The 26,341-nt window shown below is 48.2% G+C and overlaps 2 protein-coding genes across 3 annotated transcripts; one reads left to right on the forward strand and one right to left on the reverse strand.

Moving 5' to 3' along the window:
* Positions 1–463: 463 nt before the first annotated feature.
* Positions 464–11,316, reverse strand: LOC106708562 (eIF-2-alpha kinase GCN2; the record flags this gene model as incomplete). The annotated part of the gene is made up of 23 exons (XM_045681970.1): positions 11,031–11,316; positions 10,209–10,393; positions 9,869–10,004; positions 9,304–9,420; positions 8,877–9,192; positions 8,256–8,748; positions 6,621–6,740; positions 6,188–6,587; positions 5,654–5,988; positions 5,091–5,452; positions 4,966–5,012; positions 4,234–4,469; positions 3,796–4,129; positions 3,323–3,474; positions 3,109–3,242; positions 2,703–3,016; positions 2,202–2,291; positions 1,857–1,984; positions 1,400–1,577; positions 1,168–1,367; positions 982–1,049; positions 639–799; positions 464–562 (listed from the first exon to the last, which is right to left on the reverse strand). Coding segments are annotated over exons 1-23 (4,659 nt in total), but the record flags the coding sequence as incomplete, so codon positions are not given.
* Positions 11,317–13,921: 2,605 nt separating this feature from the next.
* LOC106708563 (sodium/calcium exchanger 3) lies at positions 13,922–24,533 on the forward strand. Of its 2 annotated transcripts, XM_045681804.1 has the most exons (8): positions 13,922–15,616; positions 18,563–18,654; positions 20,876–20,991; positions 21,112–21,211; positions 21,301–21,399; positions 21,518–21,676; positions 22,115–22,286; positions 22,922–24,533. In XM_045681804.1, exons 1-8 carry the CDS (start codon positions 13,953–13,955, stop codon positions 23,124–23,126), a joined length of 2,607 nt encoding a protein of 868 aa, XP_045537760.1. In that variant the 5' UTR covers positions 13,922–13,952; the 3' UTR covers positions 23,127–24,533. The 2 variants fall into 2 exon arrangements, with proteins under 2 accessions (XP_045537760.1, XP_045537761.1); XM_045681805.1 differs by lacking the exons at positions 20,876–20,991; positions 21,112–21,211; positions 21,301–21,399; positions 21,518–21,676; positions 22,115–22,286 and having other exon boundaries at positions 22,922–23,026.
* The last annotated feature ends 1,808 nt before the right edge of the window (positions 24,534–26,341 follow it).

The raw sequence follows: 26,341 nt of genomic DNA on the forward strand, positions 1-26,341 counted from the left end.
GTCAGAAAAATCCAAAAACTATCCAGGCTCCTAGATGTCGACGAGCACTACAGTTTGACACCAAAAAACCGGTATGTCGTCGATTTACTTTAGCCAGCGTTAATTTTTGAAGTTTAAAATGTTGAAATTTTTCACTTTTTTATGTATAATTTCCAAACGGGTTGTCCAAAATTCACAATTTACACACCGTTGTAATCCCTGCACAATTCTGCGTACTTTGGTATGCAGCACTCCCACTGTTGGAATACTTTTCCCACTCTCACGAATTTTTACACTTTTCTTAGGTGCGGAGCGACGCGGAACGACTCGGGAGCGGTGTCTTCGGTACGGCGGCTGGCGCGCAACCGAAGAGAGAGAGAGTTAGAGATAGAGAGATGTGTGTGACTGACGTGTCGGCGAGCGCGTGCAGCAGGAGAGGTGCGGCGGCGTGCGGCGGCGGTGCGGGCGCGGGAAGTCGCGCCGCCAGCGCCGCCACGCGCGCCTCGTCCGCCGCCAGCGCCAGCACCGCCACGCGCCGCGCAGAGCTCGCCAGCGACACGCGCGCCGTCACACTCGCCACCGCCTGCAACATGCGCGCGCGACATGAGGGGTCAGCCCGCCCCCGCCCTCGCCCTCCTCGCGCCCACATACACACGCACCTGGTTCTCGATTTGTCTCCTGTAGCTTCTATTGAGCTTCTCATCTCCGGTGACGAAGGCGACGAGCACGCCGGGTGCTCCGCCGCGCTCGCTCTCGCCGCCCCCCGTACCTCCCGCCGCACCCCCCGCGCCCGCCGCGCCCGCCGCCTCGCGCGCTGCACCTGCGATGCCAACCTAATGTCACTTACAATTCTAGTTCTCCACTCGTTTCGGAATAAGATGTGAGACATTCTTGCCTCTCTACGTCTCCTCGGCCTATTAAAGACATGCAGGTGGAGCGGGGAGGGGAGCGGGGAGGGGAGCGGGGAGGGGAGCGGGGAGGGGAGAGGGAAGCGTCACGTACCTTCGGGCGCGAGGTGGCGGCGCACCAGCTCCACCGCGTCCCCCGGCGCGAGCACCATCTCCCGCGCTCTACAACGTACACACCATCTTGTACACATCTTTTTACTTTATTTTTACAAAACATCAGCGGATGCTACCTAAAACACGAAGGCACAAAAAATAATATGCTAAATAAATTTTAACCGACTTGCTGCCTTCCCAGAAGTCGACTCGCACGGTGTCGGCGAGCTGACGCAGCAGCAGGCCGGAGGGCAGCGCGCGCGTCTCCTGCTCCTCCCCCTCCCACAGCGTACAGCTCAGCCCGCGCGCCCACAGCTCGCGCGCCAGCGCCGCGCCGCCCTCCGCTGACACCAGCACCGGCGCCCCGCCCCCCGCCTCGCCCCCCACCTGCTCGCACAAACACCACTGTCAAATGATGCCGACACAGATGAGGGCGGGTGTCGTCGCCGCACATAGAGAACATTGACCTGTGCGGTGTCGCGGCGCAGTACGGCGGCGCGCTCCAGGGACAAGGAGAAGCCGACCGCGGCCGCAGCGGCGCGGCTCCGGCCCGCAGCGCGCGCAGCTCGCCCCAGTCGCTGCACCAACTCGTCGTATCTGTAACCAAAACATTTGCTTACATAAATATTACTTTATCGATCTTACTGATATTATACATACGAATGTTCGAACGGATGGATGTTTGCTTGAAGGTAACTCCGAAACGGCTCAACGGATCTCGATGAAATTTGGCACAGATGCAGACCATAGACTGGAAGAACACATGGCTACTTATAGTTTATTTTTTAATTCCGCGCGGACGGAGTGGCGGGCGACAGCTACTTGTCTAAAAAACTCCCCGAATAGAAGATAGTGTATATAAAACCGGCTGCAGACCTGCCCCCGGCGGCCACCACGTGGCGCTCGCGCAGACGCTGCGACGGCTCGCCCGCCACCAGCTGCCAGAAGACGCCGCTGTGCTGCTCCGCGCCGTACGCCAGCAGCGGCACCACCGTTATCGGGATCTGAACAAAGTCGAAGGCGTGAGGGCGTAACGTGTAGGGCAGGGCGGGGCGTGGCGCGCTGGGGCGGGGGCCGGGGCGTGGCGCGCTGGGGCTGGGGCCGGGGCGTGGCGCGCTGGGGGCGGGGCGTGGCGCGCTGGGGCGGGGGGCGGGGCGTGGCGCGCTGGGGCGGGGGCCGGGGCGTGGCTCGCTGGGGGTCGGGGCGGTGCTGAACGCTCACCTCGCAGCCGAGCGCGCGCGCGCCGCTCTCCACGAAGGCAAGGTCCCGGGCGGCGCGCTGCAGCACGGCGGTCCACTGCTCGCGCTGCACCTGCGCATGGCATTCACCTACTTCATACTGAGCCCTGATCAAAGCTTCTTAAAAATACGTTTATTAATTTTTTTTCTGCTTTATAAACTGACGTATAGAACTGAACGTTTGTCTCTTTGTCTGTGCATAAGTCGCGTTCGTTTAGGTTACTTGTCCGAAACGACAGATTCGATTTTGACGTTACATACACTGAAGTACACCTACCTATGTAACAATAAATATAATATGCTCGCACACCATCACCATGTGAGCATATTACATGGATTTATTTTGCGTCGACGAAGTCGCGGACGACAGCTAGTTTACAAACAAAAATATTGTTGTAAATATACCACGGAGAAAGCTGCCCCGTTCTTTGTACAGATAATAAATAATTAACATGTTTTGAAAAAAAAAATGTGTCGCTTTAACCTGCACAATGAGGTCGGGCAGGTCGGACACGGGGAGCTCCGCGTCGGCCAGCCGCATGAGCATGGCGGCGCGCCGGCCCCCCAGCGCCAGCGTCGCCAGGTGCGTCTGCAGCTGCTGGCGCACCAGCCGGCCCAGCGCGAAGTCCCGCAGCGCGCCCACCAGCGGCGCCGCGCGCTCCGCCGGCAGCCCCGCGCAGCGCAGCAGCGCGCGCAGCAACTCCGCGTGCCCGAGCCTTAGCCGCGCCACGCGCAGCCCCAGCGCCTGCGCGCACCTCGCCGCGCACGCCACCGCCTCCGCGTCCGCCCACAGGCTCTCTGCACAAATAGTGCGCTGTCGTCAGCCCGGCTCGGCGAGTGTCGGAAGTGTCGGCAGTGTCGGCAGTGTCGGCAGGGTCGTAGACACCGACCGGTCCGCGGTCCCACGATGTCGAAGGCGCACTCGAGCGCCTCTCGCGGGTGGTAACCGCGCGCCGAGCGCTCGCGGTACACTCGGCCGATCGTGTAGCGTCGCAGCCGCTGCACGCCGCCACCGGCCACCAGCCTGCGACACACGACACGCGCCCTGTAGTCGATGGTGGGGGGCGTGGGGGGCGCGGGGGGCGCAGGAGGCGCGGGGGTCACCTGGCGAAGGGCAGGCGCAGGTCGTAGGGCAGCAGGCAGACGGCGCCCGCCGCGGTCATGAGGCGCACGGCGTCGGCGCGGGAGTCCCAGGCGTCGCCGCGCAGCGTGAGGAGGGGCGGCGTCAGCTCGTGCGCGCCGTGACTGCGGAACACCTGCACCAATGAGAAATAATGATTTTATTTAGGCAGATGAAGCAAAATAACAAACGTAGTTTTCATAGTAAACTAGCTGTCACTCGCGACTCCACCCGCGCGGAATAAAAAAAAAGAGTAATAAGTAGCCTTAGTGTTCTTCCAGACTCCTCTGAACCAAATTTCATCAAGCTCCATTGAGCCGTTCCATCTATCTAAACATTCGCATTTATAATATTAGTAAGATGTTCAAAACAGTCGGGACACAAGTTACAAGATCGAGACTATTCTGAGCTGAAATCAAACGTTCATATTACCGCAGTTCCACACGAACATACTAACGTTGACGACCGCGTCGGCGAGGTGCTGGAGGAGCGCGGGGTGTGCGGGGTGTGCGGGGTGTGCGGGGTGTGCGGGGTGCGCGGCGCGGGGCGGGGCGCGGGGCGGGGCGCGGCGCGCGCGCGCCGGCTCGTGGAACAACAATTCATCAGCCGGCTGGGCGCGCTGCGCGAGACAGGCGCGCACGAGCTGCGCGTGCGCCGGCGAGTCGCGCTCGGCCAGCGCGTGCTCGAGCAGCGCGGCGAGGGCGCCCCGCGGCACTGCGCGCGGCACGTGCTGCGAGGCCGCGAGCTGCGCGCACGTCGGCCGCTCGTCGGGCTCGGGTCGCAACATCCACCTATAGTCCCGCCCTCGCATTATCTTATACTTCATATAGAATTCAAAGTGGTTTTCTCAGTTGTGTTAAAGGTGCTAATGACGAGATAAGCGCCAGCCACCGACCTGAGCAAGTAGACCTGCTTGGCGTTGGCGGCGGTGTCGAAGTCAGCGGGCAGCAGCACCTCGGGGCGGCGCAGACCCGCCAGCACCGCCGCGCGCTCCGCCCCCGTGACGAACGGCGCGTGGAACATCTCGAACAGCGTCACGCCCAGCGAGTACACGTCCGCCTTCTGGTTGTAGCCCCCCGCGCCCCCCGCGCCCGCCGCCAGCTCCGGCGCCACGTACATGGCCGTGCCCACCTGTGGGCGAGCGCTCCTTGTTTTAAGATGACATTTAACGCGGCCATTAGGTCGTTTCATCGGCTGAAAGTTCTTTCTTGTGCACGATTCAACAAATACAATATAATAAAATAGTCCCGAGGTCGGCTGCATTCAGCAAATATGATACATAAAATGGTAGATTCATCATCCGGAACATCTTTTTGATAAGCAACAATGTAAAAGATACAACCCATTGTACGAGAAGTCACACTGTACGATATATACCACATATATTTAAAGCAATATTAAACAAACAGACACAGTAGGAACGTCGTCGTGTGAGTGCTTAGTTTTAACTTATTGTTAGGCTATTTATAAAGAGTTAAGTTAAATGAAGCGAAGCGATGTCCCCTTCTCGTGCAGCAGCAGCAGTGCTGACTGCCGCCGACGAGGGCGCAGTGGGCGCAGTGGGCGCAGGGGGCGCAGAGGGCGCAGGGGGCGCAGAGGGCGCAGGGGGCGCGCAGCGAACACTCACCTCGCCCGTGAGCGCGCTGTCGCCTTCTTCTTGCGATTTAGTTTTATCTGTGACAGAATAATGAGACAGTCAGTCGGCGAGCCGAGAGCCGACACGGAACAAAGTTGCAAAGGAGACAAAGGTACCTTCGGCGGAGAGACGCGACAGAATGTTGGTGGCCAGACCGAAGTCTCCGATCTTGACGTGGTCGTCGGAGTCGAGGAAGATGTTGGCGGGCTTGAGGTCGCGGTGGATCATGCCGCGCGCGTGCACGTGCGCCAGCCCCTCCAGCACCTCGCGGAACAGCCGCCAGGCGCGCACCGGCTCCTCGTGCAGTCCGCCGTCGATGGCCTGCCGCAACGTGTGCTTCTCGCAGAACTCCATCTGTATGTACAGCACGTGCTGCGCGCCCCCCGAGCCCCCCGCCGCGCCCCCCGACCCGTCCCCGTCTCCTTGGCACTTGTCTTCGTCGTCCTGGAAAACTATACCGCTCGTGTCTTCCTCAGGACTGAAATAACATTAAATAAAACGGATAATAAAGACGTGATACTATCTGTATACATCTTATTTTTTTTTGTTTGGTTTCGAGCATCTCCAAACAAAATGGATCCAATCTTATCTATTAAGGGTAACAGCTTTTAAACCTTGTTGAATAGCTGTTACCTATCATTACCTGCTATCATTCATAAAAGAAAACGCAGCGGCTCACCTCAGAGACCAGGGGCCGGCGCCGTCATCTTGCTCGTCGGTATCTTCGTCGGTGTCAGTGTCGGTGTCGGTGTCGGTGTCGGTGTCGGTGTCGGCGGCGGCGGCGGGCGGGGCGCCGGAGAGTGACCACTCGAGACGCGGCGGAGGTGGCGGCCGGCCGGCGCGCGGGCTGACGCTGGACTCCACCCAGGCGTTGTAGTAGCGCACGACGTGCTCGTGGCTGAGACGCGAGAGCAGCTTCACCTCGCGCATGATCTTGCGGTTGAGCGCGACGTCGCGCGGGTTCAGTTGGATGCGTTTTATCGCGTACACGCCGCAGTCCAGTTTGTTCCTCACCTGTGAGCGAGGACGCAATAGTCATAGCGGCAGCTGAATAGGGCTGTAGGAAAAGTTGTTGCAACTAGATGTTTCGAACGAGCGAGGAGTTTAGCGGCAGAAACGAGGATCAGAAACGACATTGCAACTCGTTACTTAGTAATTTATTTATTTTTCTCGAAGTGCATCACTAACGATAACGTACGGTCGCAGGTCTCACCTTGACCACGTCGCCGAAGCCGCCTTTACCGATCCACGAGAGCACCTCGAAGTCGAGGGAGAGCCGCGACGCGCCGCTCGCGAGAACGCCCAGCGCGCGCAGCTCGCCTCCCGCCTCCGACTCCTCCTCCCGCTCCTCCTTCGCCCCCCGCTCCTCCACCTCCGTCTCCGTCTCCGCCGCCGGATCCTGCAAGCGCATATTGAATGTCGAAAAGTTGGGACACAGAGGGTGGAGAGCAGACAAGGGAGTGGCGGTACCTGCACGTGCGACGGGGGCAGAGTGCGAGGCGGGCCCGGCTGCAGGAAGGGGTGCGCCGCCAGCCGCGCCGCCGGCCACAGCGAGCGCTCGTCGTGCGCCGCACACCTGCCGCCGGCGAGAGACGGTCACATTACAGCTCAGGCTGAGCGAGGAGTGAGATGTGAGCGACGATCACCTGGCGAAGAAGTCGCGCGCGTCGAGCGGCAGCCGCGCCGGCAGCGCGCCCACACCCGCCGCGCCCACCAGCGCCAGCAGCACGCCGCCGGCGCACTGCACGTCCAGCGCGCAGCTGTGTCTGCGTGCACGCGCAACGAACCATTTTATATTCATCGACATGTATTTGGAGAATAATCAAAAAGATCTTAAAATAAAATTAAAATTTTAAATAAGTGTAAAATTATGAAACAAAGTCGCAGGCCAATGTGTCCCGGACCAAACTTGTGTCTGAACTGGAGATCCTATTGGGTAAAGTCTCGGATTGGGCTCGACTAAATCTCGTCGAATTCAATCCCAAAAAGACACAAGTGTTGTATATGTAAGCGCATAATCTATACGCATTAACGTACGGCTGCTGCGTCTGCCGTCAGTTTGACAAGTACGCGAATAAACCAGTCTGCACTCAGCTAGCGGTCGTATCATTACTCCCTATATCTAAGAACAAGTGTGCGCCATTAACCGCTAAAAAACAACCCTTTGTCGTAGATCTTCGTTTTGAGGGCACTCCCCTGGTTGCCTCAGCCAGTATCGGTATTCTCGGCGTTGACATATCGAGTGACGTTCAGTTTCGCGGTCACTTGGAAGACAAGCCCAAGCTGGCCTCCAAAAAGCTGGGTGTGCTCAGTAGGGCGAAGCAGTATTTCCAGCCGGGCCACCGCCTACAACTGTACAAGGCGCAAGTTCGGCCCCACATGGAATACTGCTCGCACCTCTGGGCGGGAGCACCCCAATACCAGCTTCTTCCATTTGACCGCATACAACGGAGAGCGACTCGAATCGTCAACGACCGAGCTCTTACCGATCGGCTCGATACTCTGGCCTTCAGGCCTCTGGACGTCAGTTCCCTCTGCATCTTTTATCGTATATAACACGGGGAGTGTTCCGAAGAACTGTTTAGAACGATTCCTGCCGCCGAGTTTCGTCATCGGACGACAAGACAGACCGCCAGGTACCATCCACACCATCTGGATAGCTGGCATTCCACAACAGTGCGCTTCTCGCGAAAATTTTTGCCGCGTACGTCCGCTTTGTGCAATGGTCTGTCCTCGGCGGTATTCCCAAACCAGTACGACTTAGGGTCCTTCAAGAAGCTAGCATATATTTTTCTTATACACCAGCAACGTATCTGCAGTTCTCCTAGTGTTGCGGATGTCCATGGGCGTCGATGATCTCCTTGATGTTCTCGCCGCTCGTTTGCCCCCTTCTCTTATAAGAAAAAAAGGCACAGCTGCGACTTCGTCCGCGTGAAATACTGTCTTCGGGTAACATTTCAATTATTTAGGCTAATTATTTTACTTAAACTTATAAAACATATAAAAATTTAGAAAACATTCACAAAAATCTCATATATTTCCATACAAGCTTTCACCCCTTATTTCTTATTGTTGTTTTACACCCTCGAGGAATCCCTCTAGTCTTCTAGTTGTAAAAATGACGATACTTCCAAATAAAATAAATAAATAAACAAATTTTCATGCGCCTCTTCTCAACACTATCTGTGTATTCAATTTCATTTCATGTTTAATATTTTCGGCGCGAAAGCGAAACGGACAGTTTGCTTTGTATTTATAATATTAGTAAGTATTATTGTTACCTATCACAAGAATCATCTCCGCGCATCAGCTCGAGCAGGCGCGCGTCCACGGCGGCCCCCACCAGCCTCACCTCCCCGTCGGGGTCCAGGTAGAGGTTGCGCGCGCGCACGTCCCCGTGCAGCACGCCCGCCTCGTGCAGCGCCGCCAGCGCCGCCAGCAGCGCGCGCCCCACTCGCCGCACCAGGCGCAGCGAGTCCGCCGCGCCCAGGTACAGGCGCGAGGCGGCGGCGAACCGGCGCAGCGAGCCCCCCGCCAGCAGCCGCCGCGCCGCGTACAGCTGCGTGCGCGCCCCGCTCTGCACCTGCACCGCGCGGTAGGGCTCCAGCGCGGCGCAGCGCAGCGCCCGCACCGCCGCCGCCTCGCGCTGCAGCGCCGCCAGCCGGCGCTCGCGGCGGCGCACGTCCGCGGCGGCGGGCAGCTGCCAGCGCCGCACCAGCGCCGGCGCGCCGCTCTCCTCCAGCGCCAGGTGCGCGCTGCCCAGCCGCGAGTGACCTGCGACATACATACCATACATACAGATACGGTAGGTGGGGGGGGGGCTGGATGCGGGCAGAGATGTGGGGGCGCTCACCGAGACAGTGTCCGAGGTACATCTTGGTGTTGGCGGCGGCGAAGCGCACGGGGCGCAGGGTGCGGGGGGCGCAGGCGCACTCGCCCCCCGCGCACTCCGCCTCCCCCGCGCCGCCCCACTCCGCGCCCGCTCGCTCCTCGTAGCTGCGCTAACATCGACGTGTCGGTTAAACACAGGGACACCATTCGATCATATACAATAGTAAAAAATGACAAAAAATCATGAGTGTCAAACCACAATAGACGGAAGTCGGTCCGCGCCCCCTCCTCGCCGCCCGCGTCCTCGGCGTCCCGCTCGGAGCTGTCGGCGACGTCGGCGTCCAGCGTCTCCTGACGTCGGAGCAGCGCCGCGCGCATCTGCCGCGCCTGTACCCGCACATCTCATGTCAACCGCTTGATAATGAGTGCATTCAAAAACTATTATCAATAAACTTATAAAGTGATGAGTTCTGTTGGCAGCCTCTCGCCTGATCCGACCTCCTCGTGCTCCTTGATCTGTAGGTCACGCTGCCGCATCTCCTCCAGCTGTGTCTTCTCCTTCACCATCTGCTCGTAGAATGACAGCATGGGCTTGTTGTGTTCATGCAGGAATTGCTGGAATTGTAAAAAAGTAACAAGAAGTGGAAAGTGATCATGAATTGATATTTGTACTTAAAACAGGGCTTTTTCATTCTTAAAATTACACATGTTCTCTCATTCACATTACAAAGTAGACATGTTGTGCGTTATCAACATATTGTATGACACATGTTGATATAAAACCCAGCTGCATGAACCTTATTAATGTAACTGTTTTCATATAAGGAGGTAAAAACAGCGGGGTCCTAGTTGAGTGATCACCTATACCAATGACTTAGTTAGTTAGTTAGTAGTAGGGGCTCAGTTCTCCGCAACTCCACAACAAATACCACTGACAACTACAAATACCAATGACTTTCCACAACACTAGAGGAAATGCAGACATACATATTACTGACTTTCAAGTAAGGCAAATACTTGTTTATCACTCTTCATCGGGGTTTAATTACATCAAGTTGTATACTTGCGTGTGGCTGGCCAGCTGATATATCATGACCTCCCCGCACATCTCTGCTGCCATCTGGTCCAGCTCCTGTAGCAGTATGTTCATGTTCTCTAACGACAGCCCTCGCACACTTCGTACTGAAATTTTTGGAGGCCTTAAACAAAAATATTATTTCAAAAACCAGGGAAGTTAACATTATCATAACTGGCAAAGAATAAAAAAATAATAGTGCGGTATTAAACCATGTTATTTCTCTAAAATTAATCTTTCAGTGGTCTCCTTATATAGCTTAACTCAAAATTATGACACGGAATCAACTAAGTAGGGTAACAATTTAGGAAACTGTGGGGACACTCACTTATCAGGATACCGACGACAGCACTTGAAGGTCAGCGTTAGGGAGCAGTGCGCGCCGGCCGAGTCGTGCAGAGGCAGCAGCGCCAGCGCCACGTGCAGTGGCCGCCAGTCCGCTGATACCTGCTCCTCACCATTCCAACTCTCTTCTTCATCCCCGACCTCCACCACTGACTCCCCATATATTGACTGCAGCAATTTAATTCAGTTCAATATCGTCTTTGGAAATGTTGAACACTGACTTTACAATCCCAAGTCAAAACCAGCAGTAGTCAGTAGAGTCCTAGTCGATTTCAATTAGAATAAGTTCCAGTTTTTATTACTGATGTCAAATTTTGTTTTCATAAATTCCTGTTGAATTAATATCATCATAGGGGGGCTACCCCTTATTTACCCCCTTCTTACGCATATCCTCTTTCACACAATCTATCCATACTTTCTTTAGCCTTCCTCTACCTTTATAGCCATCCATATTCAATATCATTACTTTTTTGTTTATATATATATTTTTTTTATAAGAGATGGGGGCAAACGAGCGGGAACACCAAGGTGTTCATCGAGGCCCATGGACATCTGCAATACCAGAGGAATCGCAGATGCGTTGACGGCCTTTGTGAGGTGATACGCTCGCTTCTTGAAGGACCCTAAGTCCAGGTTTGAAAATACCGCGAAATATGATCATTATCCCTCCGCATAACATGTCCAAACCACGCTAACCTTCTGCTCCTCAATTTCTTGATAACTGAAGGAAAACCTTACTCAAAATCTTGTTCAATAGCAAGTGAAATGTTTACACTACACTAACAAAAATAAAACTTTTTATAACCTTTAAGACAACAAGTTCATTATTTTGTCGTTCTTCCGGGGTGTCGTCGCCCATATTACATTAATACCGATCTGTTTCTTCTTTCTTCGCAGTCATAAACTTCAAACACTATTTACAATTTCAGATAAAAATTTAGTCAAATAAGAATAACAAAAATAAACTAATCTTAAACTTTTCCCACTTCTGCTGAGAGAGCTTAGACGTGTGTAAATCAGCTCTGAACCGGTTCAAATGTTCCGTTCACAAAGGCACGAACAGTACAGTTGAGATGCAGCTCAAAAACAAAACTAACATCTCAAGATTCAATGTCAATTCAGAGTCGTGAGATGTTAGTTACCCTAGGACCAAGTTTATAACTTACAAGTATATAACCAAGTATATAATTCTTTATCTGAGTAGTTACTACATGTCAGATGTTAGTTTCCACATACTATAACTTTGCAAGTAAATAAGCCGAGAGACAGACAGCGAGTCGAAGCGCGGCCAATCATAACTCCATACATGAATTCAAATTGAGCTGGTCTGCGAGTCGGTGCTCTGGTCTAATTCACGCATTCAAACTGTGAGCTGATCTGCAAGTCATCAATTTTAGTTGAACCACTCGTGCTTCAAGCAAGTTTTGAGTTTTGCCAGTGTTGCCAAAATAAAATTGTACCAAAAAATTGGCCTGTAAAGCCTTACAAAAATTTTAGCTACAGGGCAGCCCAATCTTCTTTGATTTTGTGGCACTTTTCACCTACTTTCTACTACGAGTGAGCTGTCATAATTTAATTTGACTTACGCCCAGTGGATAAGATAGCACTAACCTCTATAAATGGACTGGCTATACGACGCAGTATTTTGTGCCGTTTTGATTTTCGCGCTAATGGTGGCAGTGCGGTGTGTAGAAGGTGGTTTGTAGAAGTGTTGTGGATTTGAAATAATAATATAGATAGAATTAACTGTCACCTAACATCGACAGGCGCGTTTGAATCGGAACGAACCAAAAACAGTTATTTTGAAGCAGACGCCTATCCATATATAATCCGATAAGGATCTTATTGCAATTTTTGACATTGCTTGAAAGCCTATTTTTTTTTATTAAGGCAGAAAAACTAAAAGTTTTAAGGATTACCTATGAACAAAAATTACCTAGCTTCTACCGAAATTCACCAATGTAAAATATAAAACAATTTGTAAGAACGTTATTTACAACTTATAACCTGAGTGCCTTAAGTAATTGCTAAATTTTTCGAATTAATAATCCATACAAATTGATACAGCTTTACAATTTTTCAAGAAAAAGCAATGTAAGCAGCTGCGGTTCCCTTATTGGTCAATATATGATACTGTCCAGATGACATTATTTTCCAACTGCCATAAGCCATAAGATCATTGTCTATTAGACTATACTACTACTCGTAACGCCCACAGCTGGGAATAGGCCTCCCCCAAAGATCGCCACAATGATCGGTCCTGTACAACCCGCATCTAGGATACTCCCGCAACCTTGACCAGATCCTCAATAATTAGTAGGTTTTCCGCAACATGGCGAGGATTTCTACTTTTCTGGTAGGCACATGAAAACACTGAGTTAATTTTCCCCAAAAAACTTCTTAGAAGGTCTACTCGACTGACAACAGGGTAATGTTTTTTACACTATGTAAGTATACTTTTATGTATGGGGGTTTGTACGTATTCTTAGGCCTTTCGTACACAAGGCAACGTAAATCTAGAATCTAGAAACTAATATTGTATATGGTTCCGTCGTGAGCATCACGTCACGAGCTCCGTACACACGACCTTAAACCGTCGATGCGAGTCGTCAATTCACTCCGCTTTCGGGTCGTAAAGATTTGCTCCGCCATCTGCCAAAAAAGTAAATAAAAAAAAAAGAATGTGGCAACAGGTGGCCAGCTCAACTGGTGCAGGGACGTCTTTGGTCATCCCTTCGCTGGTTTTCAGCAAACCCTTTTGCTCTTATACCATTTTCTCTTAGGTGGTAGGGTAACTAAACCATACTACTTGATATTGTGGCCGACATAGATCAGAGAGTTTACCACCTCATATAGATCCTTGGATAAGAATACAGGAACGACCGTGACTAAGTTCTGGAGATGGTTAAGAGGCACTAATGTCAAAATGCCTTGTGAACCTGGCATAGCAGGCTGCTTGACGAACGATATGCACATAAACGCAACGGAACGTTGTTGGTTCTGCCGGTATTTGAAACATTATTGCAGGCATGCATAGCGGCTTCAAATATATAATTTTTGTAGGATCGAGCGTGATGAATTGGATTGCTTCTTCGATTATGGAGGAAACGATGATTCTGCGCCTCACACCCTGTCGGTTTTTTGACTTGGCAACATGAACGGGTAGTTTTAGATGAATTCAACAATTCGAAACTTTCTCTAACTGCTAGCAGAGGCTTCCTTTTGCAAGGCCATCATAGAATAAAATAAGAGAGGGCAAATCGCGCAAATCAGTTCAAGCTGAAGTGTTAGTCCTACAGTTACGAGAGCTTTTGGAGACTCTAGTGAGTATGATAGGGGCCTTAACCATTAAGAGAGGGGTTTAGAGTGGTCTAAAAAATACTCGAGATAGACTACTTTCGCTTGAGCAAAGCGTTGGGGCACGCATGGCTGTTCTAAGGTCACTGTGATTGAATTAATCATAACAACATTTGTCAGAGTGCGGCCCCGTAGCGTAAGTTATCTTACTGCAGAGAGAAGAATTGCAGTTAAATAAAAACCGATTTCGTATAACTAGGATATTGGGGGCGAAGGAGGGCAAGATTCGGGTTTAGAGGGGTGGAAATGGATGGCAGGGTGGCGGGCGACAGGTGGGCGGAGGCGTCTGCCGCGGCGGGACGGGAAGCGGGCGGGCGGAGAGCGCAGTCGGACGCCGGCTGCGGGCGGCGGCGGTCGGCTCGGGAGCACGATGTGCATGCTGGCCGCGTTCACGCTGGCGGCCTGCTGGCAAGCGGCTCGCTCCGCTCCGCCCGAGGCGCGTCTCGCTCCGCGCAACTCTACACCCGCGCGCACGCTGCGTTGCAGCGACGGACTCGTTCTTCCCGCCTGGAAGCCCCTCGAAGACGTTCCGACCCTCGACATTGCCTTCCGTGGCCTCGTATACTTTTTCGCACTCTTATATCTGTTCATAGGCGTCTCTATAGTATCGGACCGGTTCATGGCGGCCATCGAAGTGATAACGTCGAGAGAAAAGGAGGTGCGGGTTCGACGAAACGGCAGTGAGCAAATAATCGTGGTGCGAGTGTGGAACGAGACCGTCGCCAACCTGACGCTGATGGCGCTGGGCTCGAGTGCGCCCGAGATTCTCCTGTCGGTGATAGAGATTGCCGGCAAGGACTTCCAAGCCGGTGACCTGGGCCCCGGTACTATCGTCGGTTCGGCAGCGTACAACCTTTTCGTCATCATCGCCATCTGTGTGGCGGTCATACCCGATGGTGAGGTGCGGAAGATAAAGCATCTAAGAGTGTTTCTAGTTACCGCGACCTGGTCGGTCTTCGCTTACGTATGGCTCTATCTCATCCTTGCAGTAATTTCACCTAGTGAGGTGGAAGTATGGGAGGGCGCCGTGACCTTCCTATTCTTTCCCGCCACGGTAATGACTGCTTATATTGCGGATAGACGTTTGTTAGTATATAAGTATCTCAAGAAAGGTTATAGGGTTAATGAAAGAGGTGTAATCGTAGAAGCAGAAGGGGACGGATCCGTGGAGATGGCTTTAAAACCAGGAGACGAGTTTGCGACAGACGACGAGGAAGGTCGCGAATTAGAGAAGTCTAGAAGAGAATACATTTCGGTTCTTCGCGAATTGAGGAGACAACATCCTCAAGAAGATTTAGAAACAGTGGAAAGGATGGCTTTGGAGACATTGATGTCTCGAGGTCCCAAATCAAGAGCTTTTTATCGGGTGGCCGCGACTCGTAAGATGACCGGCGGCGGAGACTTTTCCCGCAAAATCTCAGAAAGAGCTCAAAGCGATCTCAGCGAAGTAAAAGCTGAAATACAACGGCGCGAATCGGAATCTTTGTCTCCGGAACCCAAAGGTCCCACCGTTCGGTTCGATCCCAATCACTACACGGTGATGGAAAATTGTGGTTCGTTTGAAGTGAGAGTGATCCGCAGGGGCGACTTGAGCGGCGAGGTGACCGTCGAGTACTCCACTGAGGACGGCACGGCGGAAGCAGGCTCTGACTACGTAGCCACGCGCGGCCGACTCGCCTTCGCGCACGGGGAGGCCGAGAAAAAATTCAGCGTCGAAGTGATCGACGACGATGTGTTCGAGGAGGATGAACATTTCTATCTGCGCTTGAGCTCCCCGCAAGGAGCTGCGCTGGCATCGCCCTCCACCGCTACCGTGGTAATTCTGGACGACGACCACTCCGGCGTATTCGCCTTCCCTCAGAGGGACTTCGAGCTGACCGAGTCCGTGGGCACGTTCGAGCTGCGCGTGGTGCGTACGGCGGGCGCCCGGGGCCAGGTGAAGGTGCCCTACTGGACGGAGGACGGCACCGCGAAGGCCGGCGCGCAGTACGAGGAGGTGCAGGGCTTCGTAGTCTTCGAAAACAACGAAACAGAGTAAGAGGCAATGTTCATCAATTACCCAGTACAATATGATTACAAAATTACTACATATGCTCCATTTAAACATTATTTCGTAAAATAATCCACATTTGGTATTTACTACATTAATACAGTTACTGTGTGTACCAAAAAGGTGAAGGTGTAGTAGTTAAATGTTTGTGGCGAGAGAGAGGAATAGATCAATGTCGGTGTGTGGTTAGAAGCGGACGGAATGTCGTCAGCTCGCCGCGATAACTCGGTTATCGCACCAAAATACCATACTCGGGCCCTTGTAGGACTTCGAGTGAAGCCGCACAAATTAAGCTAAGGGCATTACAGATGGTGGGCGAGTGGGCACCCGACCGGACGGGCGACCTTCGTCGCGACGGACTTTACTCCGAGCCGTCTTCCTATCGCGTTATCCGCTACTTAAACCGATTGCTAATTAGTATTGATATTTGACAAAGTCTAAAGGATGATATTATTATAATTTTTTAATTAAATTGCTCTTGATGACTGGATACGTGTTGATGATAATCAGATCATCATCATCGTCATATCAAATCAATCAGAGCAGTACAGTAGTTTTCAGACATTTTGACGGCTCTTAACATCACACACTGCGCAGAGCTCCTAAGATCTTGGACTAAACTGATATTCCCTGCCGCGATAGTTTTATTGAGATATTTTGCATGCTTCATAATCACGTTGGGCGCATGTTGGGGCGTCCATTGGCTGGCGCCCCGCACCTTTTGCCTCCCCGGGCAAAGACGGCCCTATTTAATATTGACAGGAAGTTGGTTGTCCGCAGATTACTTTCCATGTTTTGATTCATTTCATTTAATCTATAAATAATTTAAGTATATTATCATGAGTTGGCATTGCGCGCTGCCAACAAATTGTTTCATGCCTACCGACGACGCGACCCAGCGTTGACGGCTGAATTGCGCTCCTTTAATAAATGTCAAGCTTCGAGCGTCAACCGAACAGCGGCCAGCGGATGGAAGCGATGAGCTGAACCATCGTGCGGCGTGCCTATGTGTGCCGTGCCATCCGTACGCCAACAGTTGGCGGCACTCAGGGTCGGGGCGTTCGTTTCCAAATTAAATCAATTACCATTGTTCCAATAGTCGCTTCAAAAACGTAACACGAGGCTCGTTATCGACTAAAACAACTCTCGTATGTACAACATACTCGTAATTGTTATAGTATTACTGCGGCGTATTTGCATTCTATGTTCCACGCTTCTTCTGTTTGAAGCATGTTCTCAGCCAACTTGCCGACTGTAGTAGGTCTTATTGCGTTTTCCAACTCTTTATGGTTGTTGAAATAGGCCGGACAAGCAAAGGACTCTTGTTTCGCGTTCTAGGGTACACCGCACTCGTATCTGTACGCGTGTGTGTATACTTGTGTATGATTTAATCTTCAATACAGTTAGTAAAATTAAATATGTAATTTATAAAAAAATGTATTTCGCGAACGAAAAACGTTTAAAATGTTGGTCCCTGTCTGTATGTTCGTATTAGACCAAACCAAACGACAACTTCTCCGACGCGGCAGGACCGTGTACGGAAATAACTTATTAAGTTGTTATCGTGAATAAGTAACAGGACGTTTGCTAAAATTTGGTGATTGTTAACAACTCATTTTTAGTTTTGAATACATTGTTGTAAAATTGTAAATTAGAGTATTATGTTTTTGGTACAGTTTTAATTATTTTTTTGGATAAAACAGCTTCGTGTTACGATTTTTTTGATGATCATTATATTTGTTCTCTTCTGTAATTTTTGTATTATTTATATAGCGTTCATGTAGATGTGTCGCGCCGGTAGTTATCGCTACAAGCGAAGGCAGATCTGGTAAATTGCTTCTTGGCTCAATCGCCTCTGTCATTTCCTGCGCCGGCTCCCGCTCCGCCGGTAGATAAGATTCACAATTAAGAAGTTAGCGTTCACGAAACGCAATTTTGATGCAATGATAATTGATAAGTTTGAGAAATCAAACTTGTGAATTATCATTTTCGAATTCATTTCCTAATTATACTCACCCCGAAGAAAGACCCCAACGGGTCTGAAATTAGACGGCACCTAGACTGAAATACACGTGACACAAGCCGTGATGTTTAATTAGTGTTGTTAATCTATTTTAGAACGTACAAAATAAGAGTGATAATGAACATAAATCGCTGTCGTAACGAGAGCTGCCAACACGCTGCGCTGGTTCGGTTCGCACGCCGTTAATGAACGGTAGCGGCGGCGGCGGCGAAGGCCCGTGCCTACAGCCGCAGAAAACGTGGAAATTATATTAATATTCACGCAGTGGCGGAACATGAGCTAAATTTGATGTGGGCAAGTTATCTCTCTCGAGGTCTTCATGTGATGAATAAGCATCTTTTTAGTTTAATTTCCTTTTTTTCTTAAAGTAGAACTGCCAAGGATGATTTTACAGCCTCGGCCGCCTTAGGCCCCATGTTAACACCGCTCCACTTTGAATTAAAATAAAATATGTTTAAACAATGGGCAGCAAAAGCTACAAAGCTCAACTAATTTAACAGCTGTAATGCGTCAAAGTCATAACTAACTATTGATCATACACATATTTGTCAAATCAAGTTTATACATATATAGGTAATAATGTACTTAGAAAAAACCGCAATAAAACTGCTGCTCGAAGGACGGTCATAAATTTATATGAAGTGAGCGTAAGGTGGGTGATCGATAGCATTAGTGATGCATTGGCCCACGCCGTCCGTGGCGCCACTGTAGCGCGCTCGTCCCGCGCCGCAATACAATTCTCTGACTGATGTTTTCACATAAATACCACTAATATAGATTAGACTACATAATACATTGTTTGTTAATTTCTCCTAACTACTTACATTATTTTCCTCTAGAGGATTTAATGTGCGGGAGCGAGCTGGAGGCATTTATACATGTTGTACAACTTATTGTTTTATTGCAGAAAGTTCATTCCTCTGCGGATCATAGAAGAGGACAGCTACGAGAAGGACGTGCTGTTTTATGTGAACCTGGGAGAGCCGGAGCTAGTGGACGGTACGCTATAAAACGATTATGTACATTCCCTCTCATCTTCTGTTACATGGTGATGTCACTGTACGCAACACGCAACGCACGCGTGTCACGCACGCAGCACAATTCACTGCGTGCCAACCATTCTCTATCTTACTACTTGTACCAACTACTATGTCTCAATGAAACAGATTTAATAACTTTTTAAACACTTTCTTGTAGATAATTTAGTCTGAGTTGTTTATCGTTGTTATGTTTATATATATTATATATACCTACTATTAACATCAGGATTTAAAAAAGAGATTAATTATCTGCATTCGTGCTGTCAGGCATTCTCGTAATGCTCCCAGACAACCTGGCAGATGTTGAATCTCTTTTTAAATGCTGAGGCTAATCTATGCATGTTACTAAAATTATAGCGTAATATCGAGAAAAAAATATGAAAATAGATCCGCACACACATGTATTTGCGTTCGTGATAACGAAAATCCCTTTTTTTTGCATTTTTGTCTGTCTGAATGTCTGTCATCAAGGCCGCATTTGTTCCGGGTAATGTCCGGAACGGTTGGACTGATTGTGACGGGACTTTGATGGGAAGGTAGCTGATGCACGCGGGCATATTATAGGCTACTTTTGTACTTAAAATCTGCGCCGAGGAAATCGCGTGACGCGTCTACTGCTAGTAGCAAATGTAATAAATAAGATGTAAATAAGTGATAGCCGGTCCACGTCGCAGGAAGTTGGTCAAAAAGCACATTGAAATTAATGTCGTCATATCGAGTTTGTATGAGATTTGTGCGGCGCCTCTATCGGGCGTAAAAGTAATCAAGAAACTTGCTAGCACAAATAAAACTTCATTTGGGCGTACTGTGAAGCAAATTCTGGAGGATGCTATCGAGCTAAAACATTTTTGGGTGTGAGAGGTTTCGAAAGTATCGAAACATATAAAATTGTTATTGGTCGTCAAAGTTCACATTACGTCAAATAAAAGTTTTCGCAAAATTCTTAGGTAATTTTAAACCCGAAAGAGACTCCGCACAAATCTCACACAAATTTGTCGATACGACGATACGAAATTCAGCGAAATTTCCGTCACAATGTTTCCCGCTAGAACTTCTGGGTCATAGAATTTAAAATATGTAATCTATTAAAAGTCTCCGACTGTCCAGCTATTATGTAAAACGCAATAAGGTAAAATTATTTTGTATGTTTAATGTGTTCCACATCTTGTTTATATTTTTGTTGTGGCATGTTATGTGACGCGAGAGGCGCGGTGGCCGCTGCTCGTGTACTCATGCGCACTCTGCGGCGCCTCCGTGTCTACGCTCTGCGGTCTGTGCATTCACTTTGATACGTTTTGTTTCCGCCCGATTGACGTTGTCGTCTTGTCGCCGCCGCGCCGTTTCTGGCCGGACCGTGCCTTCCGCACCGCCTCTATCTCTCTCAAGTAAGACTCGCTACTTCTCTTCTGACCTATTATTGAATAGATTTGTTTTTTGTGTCTATTGATTTTCTTCATATTTAGTTCAAACACGTCACAATTCTTTAGCTTTAGCGCTTCAAAAGTATCGTTATATTATTATGACCTCGTATTGAAGCATCAAGTGAACGACGCTAGAGCTTTGCTAAGTTGAATTTTTCACTTTCATCATGTCTGTTGTGATATGTGACGGAGCGCCTCCTCGCCGGTCACCGGTCACCGGTCACCAGTCACCAGTCACAGGTCGCCGGCACAGCGTCACGCAGATGTTCACAGTTCCCGTAGCCGTAGCCGCTGTCACATTCTGTTTTCTGTTCAATAGTACGTAGCTGCCAGTACCGCTAAGTCACGACGAACCATCTTCGATCCATCTCTATACGCAGCAGGAATCCGGCGAGCAAATTATTATTTGGTTTATGAGTACTATCTATTTTGATAGACATTTGCGATGAGACAGCCAGGTTAAAGGTACGGATCTGACAGCGCTCCATCCTGAAGCGATCTTACATTTTCTACGGGAGTAAGGTAAGTCACGACGGTCGCTTTAACTATATGTGTGGTAACAATAACCATTTAAAAACTAGAGACGATCCATCTGCTACTTAACCTAAGTTTCACTGTAATACATTTATTACACCCACAATATTGCTCGGGTGTTATATTATACGAAATTCAAAACGAATGTATAATATAAATAAATATAAACAAACATAGACGGCGCCGGGCGCGGGGGGCGTGGGGCGCGTGGCGGGCGGGGGTCAGCCGAGCACCTGGTAGCGCTGCCGGACCAGGAGGCGGCGGTGGCAATACGAGGTCTGCCGCGCGCCGGTGACCTCACGCGCGCACAGCTCAGGGTCAAAGAGAGCAAGGAGTTTAAGGTGCTTCCCCTGTTTACTTACGATATCAAGCTATTAAAGGCTATATTCACAGACTCTTTAAAACGACAGTGGGCTCCCTTTACTCGGTCTACATGTGGCCTCCGTCACGTCTTGTTGCAGAGCACGGTGGACAAGCTGGTGCAGCGAGCGAACGCTTCCATCATAATCGGGACGTCGTCGTGGAAGGAGCAGTTTGCAGAAGCGTTGACGGCCAGCTCAGGTGGCGACAGTCGACCGACCTGTACCTTGAGTATTTAGTCGCTATACGAGTAGACGGAAGTGGCTGAGCGTACGTCTTGCTGTTCGCAGGTTCCGACGAGCCCGAGACGCCTCCCTCGTGGTCGGATTACGTGCTCCACGTGATCACTTTATTCTGGAAAATCATTTTCGCATTCGTACCCCCCACCGGTGAGTAAATGCCGAGCGACAGCACGTGAGTTATCACTTACAAAGAAGCTTTATCGTTTTACGTCAGAAATAAGTAAGTACCTACTTAACTACGTATATTTTGTTGTTTTGGTGACAGACATCGGGGGTGGGTACTTGTGCTTCGTGGTGTCGATCGTATGCATCGGGCTGGTGACGGCCGTCATCGGCGACGTGGCCGCACACTTTGGCTGCACGCTCGGCATCAAGGACTCCGTCACCGCCATCGTCTTTGTCGCGCTCGGCACCAGCATACCTGGTCTGTTTCACCTCATGATTTTTTATTTCACTACCTTACACATTATATTAATTTTTCTTCGGTCTATTATTCTATATGGGTAATTTTTTTATTAAGAAATCTTTATTTCCCTAAATGACTAGCCGCATGATTGTAAAGAAGAATCGCAGCTGCAATATTGTAACCGATTATATTGCTTATATGTACAAAGTATTCCCTTGCCAACAGACTCTCGCTTTAATAAGCATCTTATTTGAGGTCTAAAAAATTTTGGTAATTAAACACATTATTTTAAATTTAATAAGATTAAAAACACACAATTAAATGAAGTGGTTTTAGAAAAGATAAGTAGTTAAGCCAACCCTAACTTGGGGTAGGCTCCGAGCCCCTCAGTGGGGACGTATAGTGAGCTGATGTTGAATGAATGTAGTTAAGCAATGTGGACACGTGTTTGGGTAGACACGTTCGCGAGCAAGGTGGCGGCGATACAGGACCGGACAGCGGACGCGTCCGTAGGCAACGTGACGGGCTCCAACGCGGTCAACGTGTTCCTCGGCATTGGCGTGGCGTGGACCGTGGCCGCTGCGGTGCATCGCGCGCGCGGCGAGCCCTTCCATGTCGACCCCGGCAAGTGAGCGCCTTACACACTTATGTTTATGAAGAAATAACTATTGCCCATCACCCTGTGTCCATGTTAGTTCAGGTTGCAAAATATAGTTAAAAATAAGCCTATGTTACTCGGCCGATTATACCAGTTATAAGTTCCGTCAAAATCGGTCGGGCAGTTACTGAGATTCTCTGAACAAAAGCGGACTTGCAAACAGACATTCAGACGGACATAAAAAAAATTAAAAACTTTTTTGATTACGATGATTAACGCAAATATGCAACCGTGTGCTCAAAATATGCAAATTTTATTTTAATATTACATACAGACACACCAATTTTATTTATTTGTATATATACATAAACACTTAAACTTCACCTGATGTTCACCGTGATGCGATCTACCCCGCTCGCTGGCGCCCGTCGTATCTATTCTGTTGATCTGTAGTCAAGTCTATGACGTAATTCCAGTCGGTGGCTCGGTGGGCGGCAGTGGTCGCGGTACTTCATAAGCAATTCACTGATTGTCACTAACTTGTAGTTCATAATGTGTAAATGCTAAATGTGAATCGTGTGAGGTATGCAACCGGCCGGCGGTGCGCGAGGCGCTGTGCCGGCCGAGCAGAGGACACATGTAGTAAGCGAGTGCGCGGTCGACAGCCTGGCGTTCAGCGTGACGTTGTTCTGCTCGGAGGCGGCGCTGGTGGTACTGGTGCTGCTGCTGCGGCGGCGGCGCTCAGTGGGCGGGGAGCTGGGCGGCCCGCGAGCTCTCAAGCTGCTCACCTCCGGCTTCTTCTTCTCGCTGTGGCTGCTCTATCTGCTCATGTCCGGCCTCGAGGCGTACGATGTCATTAAAGGATTTTAGACTCCACAAATATCGGCCTCTAACTGAATTGTGTTCATCTGCAAATGAACTATTGTAAAGTGAAAGTACCGTTGTGTTCTATTAAAGTTTATATTTTCACATTAGTGCTATAGTAGTTATATATAATTTAAACGATAAAGATCTAAAAGGTGTCGGAAAAGTGTCGTGCTCAAATGTACAGCTTTAGAACTGTTGTCGTGTTTTCCTCTTCCTCTAGTCGTTTCACTTTCATAGTTCCATTAAAGATTAGCCTTAAAGGCTGTGGTTTCGAAGGTCTAATTATAAAATGTAAGGAAATTATAATTACGAATAAGTAATAGATAAACAACGTAAGAATAGAAGTCATTATATGTATATTTAAATTTGTTTGCGGTCCATCGAAGAGATATCGTAATGTAGAAGAAGCCAACATTTTGTAAAAGTTTTTACGATATATTGTAGAAGTAGCGCGGTGTGGGTGTAGATGTAGGGACGCGCCGGAGACTTCATTGTACCTGCCTGTGATCGGCAGTTGTTTATGTCCTTGCTGCTAAATATAAGCTGAGTATGTGTTCATACGAGTGTCGTCTAATCTAAGTATTAAGTCATATAAAAAGATTTATGAATCCTTCTTACTGCACTGGAATTCTTTCATATCATGCACTTTTTCTGAGACTTCTAGTAACTAATGACTTTATTAAACAAAGTACATAAGTATAGCTTACTGATACGCCTGGAGCAGCCGGCAGCGAATCTGGATGACTGGCGGAAGGCGAGGCTGAACTTTCTAATTCAATTTCATAAAACGCGGCTGCCGGCGACGATTAACTATGTCGCTGGATGTATGTTTTTCAACAACAATTTTAGCTTTGCCATATTCTTAGATTTTATTTTCGTCTAATATTATAGTATACAAAATTAATTATGTTTATGAAAATATTAATGGTATCTAATCTAGAGTGCGCTGCGAAACAAACATTTAAAATAAAATTATATAAATATTACTATCAGGTGAACGTACTTATTGACGTTCTAATGATGGTGTTGACGAACACGAGAACAGTGCCAGTGTGCCAAGAGAGAAAATTACTGCTTGCTTGGAAGTGTAACTTGACATATTTACTCTCGTATTTGCGGTACTGTCTTGATACCGGCTGTTACTGTTGATTGCCTGTCTGTTCTGCCGGTCTGTTACTGGTGCATATCGTGCTGGATGATACTATGAAATATATTCGTAATATAAAAGTTGAAGTGTGAATTGCGAGGGCGCGATAGCGACCCTGTCACTGCCAGGTCGCATCTTTACATTTTTTTTTTACACTAAACTCAGTAAAACGAATTTTGCAGCTAAAAAGTTTCTGATGAATTATTCACTTTTATATATAAATATTTGATCAGACTAACACTTTATATATATTATGATATAATAACCAGCTTATGTAGAATGAATTTACAAATATATTGTATATAGTTTCAGAAAGCTTTTACAGCGTTATTATTGTTTACAGATTTTTTTATATATTGTTATATACTTGTTTTAGATCAGCTGACATTTATGTATACATACTCGTAGTTATTGTTGTTGCGTACTGTGACAATTTACTGACAAGTTTTCATTTTAAATAGTTGTGATATTTAAATGGAAAGTGTTCAATGTGTCATTTGACTCATTTGTGAATTTTGTTTATTATTGGAACCTCAGTGAGTATTGCAACCACTACTACTACTACTACTACTACTACTACTACAACTACTACTACTAGTGTAAATTCTCGTTGTGTATACGCAGCAGACGCACGAACTTCGATCAATCCTAAGATTTAACCAGAAAACCCCTCAGATTTACCGCCTGAATAAAGGTAAATTCCAAAAATTCGTGTATATTTTGAGCCTTTACAACCATTAAATTGTTTAAACTTTCGTGAGACATAATAATAAATTAATAATGTTTTCTATAGAGTTATTTTTTAAGGAATTAAATACATTTAATTTATGATACTTTTTTAAATAATAAATTAACTTATTAAAAACCTAATGTTCTTCGACTTTTCGCCGAAATTTACATTGTATTTAAAGTCCTTAAGTCTTGACATTTATCAAACAAATAGTAATAAATGTTCTAAATAAAAATAACTTTCAGACTTTTCAATCTAATAAATCTTAGTATTGTTCTGGGTTCGTGCCTTTACAGTAACATATTGGTACATAACTCAATTACCATATGCAATTACTTTACTATTGTTATATCTATATATAATTATTTTTATGTATATTTACACATATATTGTGTATTGATTTACAGCAATACACATTCTATACAAATTAAATTTAATTTGCACTAATAATATCTAATTACACAAGTATATGTCCGCACGCGCGGCGACCACGTGTAAATGTGGACGCAGTCAGTGTCGCCGTGACCTGTCGAACAGTCGGCTAGACACGGCGCGGCGCGACACGTGCACTCGTCACTGGCTCTGAACACTACGAGCACACTCTTGTTGGCATTGTACGAGTACTTTTTTGTATCGAACTGTTATATGAGAAAAAAACGCCAGCAATATATTATCTAAGTCCCGAGCCAGCGGCGGCGGCGGCACGAGCGACGAGTGACGAGCGGCCCTAGTTGACATTATTGCATCGCCGCAGACGTCGCCTCGCGCGCAGCACTCTCACCTCTCACCAACATGCACGCACGGTGTTATTATTAAGTATAGCTAAATATATCTAGTCTCGTCCGATATATTCGTACTAACGAAGGGGATATTCGTTAGCGGCAGTGCAATTCAGTGCAGTGCAGTGCAGTGTAGCGGTGTATTGCTTTATTTAACTATAAATATTCATAGTGTTTATTTACGAGGTTGACTGTTTATTGTGATCTGAATAATGTTCCACTTAGTTATTTACATACATACATAGCTATATGGGTAGTTGTGTTTTTATTGTTATTGTAGTTATGTAATTGTTTTCGTCCAGCATTAGAGGCTAGAGGCTAGAGGCTAGCGGCTAGTGGGTAGCGACTAGCAGCTAGCGGCTAGCCACTAGCAGTAAGAAATTGATATATTTTCATGTTTGTAATAAAGTTGTTATCACTAATAAGTACTAAGTTTATTTGTTATTTGCGAACGCAAGTGGTTATGTCGATTTTGATTATTTTTTAATATTCTTTAATAAATGCATTAATTATTTTTATAATAATATTTAGACAGTTAGCGCATGCGCAGCGCGGGGCGCGT

Source organism: Papilio machaon, chromosome 17 (assembly GCF_912999745.1).
Source record: "Papilio machaon chromosome 17, ilPapMach1.1, whole genome shotgun sequence".
NCBI classification, from domain to species: Eukaryota; Metazoa; Arthropoda; class Insecta; order Lepidoptera; family Papilionidae; genus Papilio; species Papilio machaon.

Coding starts and splice junctions, on each gene's coding strand:
- LOC106708563 (XM_045681804.1), top strand. CDS start 13,953: ATGTGCATGCTGGCCGCGTTCACGCTGGCGGCCTGCTGGCAAGCGGCT. Junction 21,212..21,300: donor AGCGTTGACGGCCAGCTCAG/GTGGCGACAGTC, acceptor TGCTGTTCGCAG/GTTCCGACGAGCCCGAGACG. Junction 22,287..22,921: donor TTCCATGTCGACCCCGGCAA/GTGAGCGCCTTA, acceptor CGCGGTCGACAG/CCTGGCGTTCAGCGTGACGT.